The 9,768-nt window shown below is 30.2% G+C and overlaps 1 protein-coding gene across 1 annotated transcript; it reads left to right on the top strand.

Moving 5' to 3' along the window:
• Nucleotides 1–2,871: 2,871 nt before the first annotated feature.
• On the top strand, nucleotides 2,872–3,578 carry LOC123261468 (prion-like-(Q/N-rich) domain-bearing protein 25). The gene is made up of 3 exons (XM_044723060.1): nucleotides 2,872–2,907; nucleotides 2,956–3,214; nucleotides 3,297–3,578. The coding sequence occupies exons 1-3, from the start codon at nucleotides 2,872–2,874 to the stop codon at nucleotides 3,572–3,574; spliced, it is 573 nt and encodes a 190-aa protein (XP_044578995.1). The 3' UTR covers nucleotides 3,575–3,578.
• Nucleotides 3,579–9,768: the final 6,190 nt, after the last annotated feature.

Here is a 9,768-nt window from a genome sequence, read left to right as displayed (position 1 = left end):
TTAGAGTTTGTAATAACTATAAGTAATGAAAATCGTATACATGATCGATTTGTAATGAACATAATTTATTATTAAATTTATAAATTATTCATTATTAATATATATATATATATATATATATATATATGCATATAATAATGATATATATGATCTATATGTGGATTTATAAAATTATCTATGCATACATAAAATCGCAAAAATGATTCTAAGAAATTTTTAAGGTATTCCGTTGCTTTAGAATTTATAATTACTTTAAAATTAAAAAATTAATAGAGGTATAATCAGAATTAAAAGCTCGAATTTTGATGAATTTATTTGTTTAATATATCGAACTATATATTGCTGGAGGGTCTAGGTAAAAATTTCTAAACTTGACGAAACTATTAATTTTTGTGAAATTTAATTTTTTTATAAGTTAATACAGTTCCTATTATTTCATCTGCAAAATACTATAGATTAAAAGATTATTAATCATTAGAAAACAGACTCTTATCTAAGATGAAAAAAGAAAGAGTCTTATAGTTATCACAATATATTGAATCCTGTAAAATTTATAACAGATAGATTAAACGTCTGTACTTACATAAAATTGCAGAAATCTCTTTCAAGACCATGAATTCCATACAATTATACAAAGTTGTATACAATTATATATAATTGTATCTGATTATATAAAATTATCTACAATTGTAAAAGAGAATTCCGTCGAATTCTATATAAATGTATCTCATTATATATAATTTTATACAATTTCATAAAATTTTATAAAATTGTGAAGGCAAATCACATAAAATTCTATATAATTTTATGCAATTGTGTCTAATTAGATACAATTCTATACAATTGAATCTAATTATATATAATTGTATAAAGTTGTGAAGGTGAATCACAGAAAATTTTATATAATTTTATACAATTGTGTCTAATTAGATATAATTCTATACAATTGTATCTAATTATATATAATTGTATAAAATTTTATAAAGTTGTGAAGGCAAATCACATAAAATTTTATATAATTTTATGCAATTGTGTCTAATTAGATACAATTCTATACAATTGTATCTAATTATATATAATTTTATATAATTCTCCTTCATGATTTTGAATAATTTTATATAATTGGATATAATTATATAGAATTATATATCAATTATATCCAATTATATATAGACGATATACAATTATATATAATGGTATCTAATTATATAAAATCTTTTTTACTCGGGCTATTACTCACTTGTGCCAGTGCTCCACGCTATTTTGTTTGTTTTTTTATTTAAAATATATGTATCTTATAAAATAGTTCATTATTAATTATTTAACCTATTGATAATATTTTTTCAAAAATAATATTAATTACATGAATTTAAAGACTTACAAATATTGTAACACAAAACTAGATTTTGTTTCTAATAAAATTCCGAAAAATTATTAAAATGGTCTATAATCGTCTGAGTAACATATGTACTAAATTTCATTAAGATCCGTTCATGACTATAAGCACAATCGCGGCAACATCCCCTAGGCTGACCCTTTTCATTTACCAATTATCAAGTTAGGATTAAAAACACAATTTTAATACCCTAAATTGATTATTTATGTACGGATTTCTAGTGTACAGTCGTAATAACGCCCTTTTACACCCTAAGCCTTATCATTCTGCTTAGTTACTGCCTTAACTCTGCCTTATCACTGCGGCTGTGGACCGACTTGTGCCTTCTGTACCGCATTTGTCCTGATCCTCACCACTCGGCTATTGGAACAGTAACATGGGAAAACCACAGAGAAAACCCATGTTAGTACAGTCGGAGCTGGGTTAAGTCTTCAGTGATTGATAAGAAACTCTTCCTTATCGACCACTGGAGCATTAGACCCCTCTCCTAGTGTGCAGAGATCCCTCGCGCTAGCCAACGCTGACTAGAGTGGTCACCCATTCAAGTTGTTGCTTAAAATGTGTGATCGCCCAAGTCAGACGTGTGCCGCCCGGCTATCTATGCCACTTCCAGAGGCTGGCAACGTAACGTAATGCACATATTTTTAATTATAATCACTGAAAAATATTGGTGCGTGCTGGGATCGAACCCGGGTCCCACTCTTTCGAAAAGCGAGCACCGAGCCGACCAGGCGATTGCCAACCTCCCCTAAATTGATTAATTTTCTGAAAATTTTTAGTTGAATGTCAACAATCCCAAAAAAGTTTCACTCGCATCGTGGTTTCATAAAACCACACAATAATTTTTTTAAATCTTCAATTTCTTAAGTGGTAAGTTAAAAAATATTTGTGTTCAGATGTCGAAATTCTTTTTGTAATTCGAAATAATTCTTTTTTATTTTCAATTAACTTTCCTCTACAAATATCACAGTAAGTTGTTTTTTCCTAAAAAAAAAAATAAGTGAAGCAATTAATCTATATAAAAAAAACATTTCGAAGAGGATATCAAAATTGATATTATTGGTATAAATATCGTTAAATGCAGTTTTAAAATTCAAGATAAGATTATGATTATTATATTTTTAATTAAGAAACTGATTCTTCTATTTTAAAATAGTGAATTGTTTCATTTCAGTTGTTTATAAGAAACACGATGGTAAAAGTTCAATTTTTTGTTTTAAGCGTTGCATGGAGTATAATTATTCAGCTCACTGGTTCAGCAATTGGCAAAACAAAATACAATGATTGTGCAAGCTTTGGAGAATCTGTAAGATAAAGAGTTTTACTTATTTTAAATATAATTTTTGATTCGATTTACGTGATTATTTTTTAGTGTAACTTACACAATTTACAACCGTGCTGTGAAGAAAATCTTATATGCAAAGAAGAAAGGCTGAGAAAATCTTCGATAAGACTGCAAATGTGTCTATGCTATGATGGATTTGAAAGAATCAATAATAAATGTCAGCAAGGTGAGTATAATTGATTTTAAGATAAATAACACATTATTCTTTTGTAAGTATAATTTAAAAATAGTTGTAGGAAACATTTGCGGATTTGATAGAGACTGCGAATTTCAAAATCACACAAGATGTTCTGAAGACAACAAATGTGTGTGCGAAAAGAATTACATTAAAATTGGCCTTTCGTGTCGGCCATTAATAGGATCGTCTTGTCAGAAAACTGAAGACTGTTTTCCTGAAAATTCTGTTTGTGTTAATCACATTTGCGAATGTGAAAAAGATTTTGTACCACAATCTTATGAGCGCTGTGCACCAAGTAAGGAATTATTCTATCAATGTTTGTATCATTTAAAAACGAGTAAAAAATTGTATAAGTTGTTATTGACATTTCGTTGAAGCTTATTTTAACTGGAAATGTAATCCGGGAGACGAAGTGTGCCAAGAAGCTCAATTTTTTTCCTGTACAGATGGTGGTAAATGTTTTTGTCCACCAAATTATATTGTATTGAATACCAAGTGCGTCCCACTATTAAACGAGCATTGTACTGAGAATAAACACTGTCACATCGATTTCTCGGCCTGTGTGAACAATAAGTGTCGATGCAAGCCAGAATATGCTGCGCAAGCCAACAATCTATGCTTACCAAGTATGACCTTTATTTTAAGATTTATATAAATTCTAAATTGATATTTAATATTCCTTGATTAGCGCGTTTGAATTATAAGTGTAAATTCGATGAAGATTGCGGTAAAATACAAAACTCTAAATGTTCTGCGTTTGATGGCTGTATTTGTAGAAACAATTATTATCAACAGACGGAAACAATTTGTTCTCAGAATATCGGCGGGCTATGTGCTTCATACATGGATTGTACTATTAAAAATTCTATCTGTATTGACAATTTTTGTCAATGCGTGTCGAATTTTAGATTTATTTCCAACAAGTGTTTGCCTGGCAAGTATCACTGCGATGAGTGTAAGATTGAATTAATCTGACAATGTTTGTTAATGCTTTTGTTATTTCAGTTCTTTATCAATCCTGTCATTCGGATGAAGATTGCGTTAACATAAGATTCACAAAGTGTTCATCGAATAAAAAATGTGTTTGTGAACCGTACTATCTTGCTTCAAAAGATCAGACATCATGTTTGCCACTTATAGGTGGAGATTGTGAAGTAGATGATGATTGTGTGACGGAAAACTCTCGCTGTTATAACAGAAAATGTGAATGCAAAAAATATTACGTTCCCAAGGTTATTGATGAAGAATATGAATGCCAACAAAGTAAGAAACTTTTGGTATAGATTGTTGATTGACCATTTACATTCCGCAGTTTTAAAATATTACTTTTGTTTTTCAAGCTCTTGTTTTAGGAGTTCCCTGCGGAAATCATAAAGATTGTGCATTTATAAATAACTCTCAATGTACAGATCATAAAGTCTGTGCTTGTCGGAAAAATCATTATGAGTTTAACAATCAAACTTTTTGCGCACCGATTATTAATGAAACGTGTTCGTCGGATAAAGACTGCAGATTTGATCATTTTCATTGTTTCAATTTTAGGTGCCAGTGCAAGCCTAATTTTTCTGCCGTTTCAGATACTCAATGTGAAATCGGTAAGTGATAAAATTTATGAGATCGAAAAGTTAATGTTGATGATTAATCTATTTTTATAATTTTTGTTTTCAAGAAAAATTTGTAGTTCGTTGTAGTAAAAATATTGACTGCGGAGATCTGTGGCATGCAGAATGCTCAAAAAATAATTATTGTGTGTGCAAATCAAACAATAGATTGATCAATAAAGCGACATGTTATCCACTTTTGAACGGACTTTGCTGGACAAATGGCCAATGCTTGCTTCCAAATTCTGTTTGCATTGATTATCATTGTCAATGTCAGTCGGGTTTTAAAGCCGTAGCTACTAATCTTTGCATACCTGGTTAGTAAATCATTATTTCGTTGTTTTTGGTTCAAGTGTTAATGAAACATTTTTTTTTTAGATTAAGCCCATTGAGTTTAGATCGATTAGTGCTGCGCACAGTAATTGTCTACTTCTGATAATCGAGTGATCAAGTGTATCATTAATTATTTTGTTTTTTTTTCTAAGATTTGTGTCTAAGTTATCGGATGTTGAAAAATAAAGTAATTAAAAGTTGTAAAGTATTTTTTGTTATAACGATTAAAAATCACCGGGGCCTCGTTATTTTAGTTTAAAATAATAAATAAAAAAAACTCATTTTGGATATTAATGAGCGTTCGATTGTATATTAGTTAATGTTTTGTTAGCAATCTCCCATTGTTCTTCCAAAACTCAATAATTTTATCACTTTATAAAATAAAATGATTTTTGGAAGAGCGTTGTTTGTTTTTTACGTGACTGTATCAATACAGTTCACTAATTCATTAGTCTTCAGAGCAGAAGAACATAAACGTCCAACTTACGGAGATTTAGTAAGATGTTAAAAATAATTATATTTTTTAAAAGGACTTTGTTTTCAAATTCTGTTGATTTTTTCAGCGTTTTTCAAATGATCCGAATCCATGCTGTGGTAAAAAGCTTGAATGCAAACAATCGAATAATAAGCTTTATAAATGGGTTTGCAAGCCTGAATAAGACCTACCGAGTAATAAACACCACCGTCCATCTTACGGTAAAGAGCCATAATTACTCGGTAGGTCTTATTAGATGACTGAATGGTAGTTACGGTAGTTACGGTAGAATGGTAGTTACGGACAATGTCTCGGATAACTTAACTGGTAGAGCCTTTGACGCGTAACCAAACGATCCGGGTTCGAATCCCGGTCTAGGCTGTCTGAATTATTTTTTCGGTTACCAAAAAATTCCTACTGAGTAAGGTCCCCCCTCCCCCCTTTATCCTTTATTTCCCCAGTTCCCAAATTTGTCTTTAATGACAAATTTAGCTATAAATTATGGCTCTTTACCGTAAGGCTACAAATTAGGAATAATTTGGCATTATAAATTATAAACAATTACAATAAAAATATCAAAAATCCGAGTTTTTTTTATATTCTTTATACGACTCGGTAATATTTTGAATCAATTTTAGTACCCGCCAATTTTAATTCAAGAGAAAAAAATTCTTCAGTTAAATATACTAAAATCTTTAACTTGAAGGATTTTTTTTTCTTCATACAAAAGTTTTACGCCCTTGAGTCAATGATCAATTAATTTAAACTGAATATTTCAAAGCAAAAAAAATTTTGAAGATAATTTTTTTCAGTTCAGATTCTGCCGGCGTAAATATTTGAATGCCTAATTCCAACGAAATGTTTACAGAGGATCATGTCTCAATTTTCCGGTGACATGATTTAGATGAATGAGAGTAAAAGGTAAGAAGAGGAAGTAACGGGTGAAGCGAGCGCTGGCCAGGAGAACCGATCGAGGATCAAGGGTACAGGATCGAATAACATACATTCTACTCGTGTACAGTTTGAATAGGAGCCAATGAGCTTGCCAGCCGGCGGGCAGTAATAAACTTCGCTTAATTGAGAATTATATCTTTTTTACCACTCAACCTGTAGAAATAACCCTGAGCTTAATTACCTTGTCAATTTTTCATCCCTTCAGTTCGGATCAAAATGTACATACATGAATTTTCAGTCTCGTTTCTTTTTTTTCGAGTGAAAAATTAAAGTAGGATTGATGAAGTCGTTGAATTTATTTTGACTAAACAAATAAATTCAGACCTTGAAAAGTTTTCTCATTATCCTCAGTGTAATGAAGCAATAAGCGAAGAATAAAAATTATAAAATAAATTCAATAAGTCTCGAGAAAGTTTTTAGTAAAATATAAAGCATAATATACTTAAAAAGGCCGCGCCAATTAAGTGTTTTGGCTCGAATCTCAGACAAAGTTAATGCAATTAAACGCCGGAATAATTAAGCGAGGGCTTATTAAAAGCTCTCTTTTTTTGCAGTTATATTTTGATTTATGGATAAATATCGTCGAATTGGGAACAGAACATTTTTGTATTCGGAAAAAATAAAATTTCGAGACGATACGAGGGTTTACTTAATGAGTATCCAAACCAAAACTTTTCCATCCCGAAAAAAAGCGAAGGAACTGAAGGAACAAAAAACGTACCTCAAACAATCTCGACTCTCACTTAGTACGCGTATTGTGTTTATAAACAGCGAAGATGGTTTCAGCATATCAATTACCAAGTTCAGGCTTAAGTGGATAAGAGATGAGATAAGATTGGGGAAGAAAATTACCAGAGAATAATTCAATTGTCAATTGATATTAATTAGTGAGAAAAAAATTATAAATTTATGTTCTTGATTTCATCTCAAGTTCGCAATCTTTTATTATTTAAACAAAATTTTTTTTTGCGTATATCAAAGTTGATTTTTTTGCATCAAGTTCTTTATGGCACGAATAACGCAATCTTTAAAAAAAGTTTTATGCTAGTAACTAGAGAGTTGAAACTTAGCAAGTAAGAAGTAGACTTGTAGGTTGTACTTTTTCATCTCTTCCAGGTTCAGTTGCCGTATCCGGAGACGAAAGCGATGTAGGTTTATTGCATTTTCAAAAGTTTTCTGGCCCTTAATCTGGACATCTCCCTTGAGGACCGTTTCACTTCGGCGACACTCTTGATAAATTTTATGACAAGTTCGAAGCTCAGACATTACTTCAATTATTCCGGAGCTCAATGGCTGCATCGCGCTTTGGCATACATATCTATCATATTCCATTATGATGTTTTTAAAGTAAAGTGCTTTTTTTTCTTTTTCTGTATGTACGTTTCTTTTTTTTATCCTCGTTTATTCAAGTGCATTAATAAATATAAAAAATTCTAGTAAAGTATAAATATTGTATAGACGGAGCTCTTGTGACGTCGCTTACCGAGATTAAAAACGTCGATTTTAATGAGAGTGAATGTGTCACGCTCTATCGGGGGATTAAAAAAATCTTTCATCTTTAAAAAGTTTGAAAATTTCGAATATGAAACAATGAATTTACTATTACGAGTTATTTATCAATTTTTTTAAATTTCAAATTGACTTTATATTAATTATAAATTTTTCAATGAACCCATCAATTAATTTTTTTTAATTATAAATTTTAAAAATTGTGTAAATTATTTTAGTTAATAATTTTAAAAGATTATTTAATTAAAATTTTCCACTCATTAATTTTTATCAAATGCATTCATTAAATTTTTCTCCAAGAATGTATCAATTAAATTTTAATAATTATAAATTTTTAAAAAATACAGAAACTAAGTAATAAAAATAATCAACATTTTAAATAATGCATCGATTGAACATATTAAATTATCTATTAATTAAAAAATGATTTATAAAACAATTTTTAATCAACCATTTATAATTTAATTATTAATAAAATAAAAAATGAATATTAAAAACGTTTAATTTTTGCAACTCTGTTTAGAGAAAACTACCATACAAGTGGCATAAAATCGACGACTCGAAAAAGAACTAACTTGACTTAAAACCAACAGAATCTCGGGTTTGGAGTGCAGTAGCATATAAGTTTGTTGAATCAATAACATAACTCGAGGAACGGAACAGAATGCAAAGCATAAGAAACCGAAGTAGACGGTTTTGTTTGTGTAACACATCTGGAGAATGCTAAAGTTAACACATAGCAAGTATAACAAATATATTGGCTGACAGGATTAGATTTATGTCTCGTTTATTTACCTGGACGAGCGTTTCCGCATTGCTAAATAAGCGGCTCTCGATTAGATGGATTTTGCAGTTTTCGCAAAGGCTTGAGGTTTACTATAAACTATATAACCCTGCAACACACTCTGACAGAGTCAGCGGGAGGGATGTGTAATGCTAATATCTGGCTTTTGTCTAAACCCGACACCCAAACCTCCAACCTCTAGCCCTATTTTCATCCAGCTTACATTGAATATAATAGACATTATATAATATACGGACAACACAAGTATGAGCGGAAGCGTTTCCAGTAATTTATTGGTTATTGACTTATTAAATCATACAAGCCTCTGGTCTGCGCCTGGATCCTGGCTTCATATAGATAACCGGATAACCTTTATTATGTATGGATATATTTGTAAGTAGGTATGTAACCAAAGGATGCAAAAATAGGATCCAGAGTTTTGGTAAATTTACCGTCTGACCCAAGAATTATGATTATTAGATTTTTTTTAACTTGTGCAGCACTATTAAACTCGTTCGTGATTTTTACGCTCGAGTTAAATTTGTGGTGGACTGTATTATGAAAATTCCGATAAGTGGTGAGTATCCTGATAAAAGTTTGCATAGCAAGCAACAAAATCTGGGTTACTGACTCATACGCGGTATTTAACAAAAATTCCGGGGTTCCTGATAATTACTTGTTTGCCTAATTAATTCGATAAAATATATATCAATAGTCGACCGACTAAAAAAATTTAATCGGCACAGTTTAGACGTTATATTAGTCAAAGTAGCTTCAGAATTTTGAATAAGTGAAATTAATAGATAGCTAACAATTTTATGGATTGTTTTTTACAATCACATTATGAAAAATTTGTAAAAATGCATGTGTAGAAAATTTAGAAATCTAACGCGTTTGGTCCTACCGAAATGTCATAAAGTTTCTTTAAGAAATCTTTGAATTTAAGCCCTTTTAAGGATCACATGTCGATGGTTTTCTAACGCAACCTCGTATCTCACAAATAACAACTTTAGAGATGAGGTGAAAAAAACACTGATAGAAGGATTTGTTTATAGTTAAAAATATTTGTTAATATTTACCAAATCATTTATTGAAGACCACTTTTTAGTATTAAACAAATATTTCTTAGCATTTAAAATAATTTGTTTGTATTTAATAAATCTGATATTCATTTATTAAATATTAATAAATCT

This window comes from Cotesia glomerata, linkage group LG3 (assembly GCF_020080835.1).
Source record: "Cotesia glomerata isolate CgM1 linkage group LG3, MPM_Cglom_v2.3, whole genome shotgun sequence".
NCBI lineage: Eukaryota > Metazoa > Arthropoda > Insecta > Hymenoptera > Braconidae > Cotesia > Cotesia glomerata.
This window is presented reverse-complemented; position numbering and strand designations above follow the sequence as displayed.

What these genes read in the sequence shown, in the direction of transcription:
- LOC123261468 (XM_044723060.1), top strand. Translation starts at nt 2,872, where the DNA reads ATGGATTTGAAAGAATCAATAATAAATGTCAGCAAG. An exon ending in CAATAATAAATGTCAGCAAG is followed by an intron (nt 2,908 to 2,955) that starts GTGAGTATAATT and finishes TTCTTTTGTAAG; the next exon opens with TATAATTTAAAAATAGTTGT. An exon ending in TTATGAGCGCTGTGCACCAA is followed by an intron (nt 3,215 to 3,296) that starts GTAAGGAATTAT and finishes ATTTCGTTGAAG; the next exon opens with CTTATTTTAACTGGAAATGT.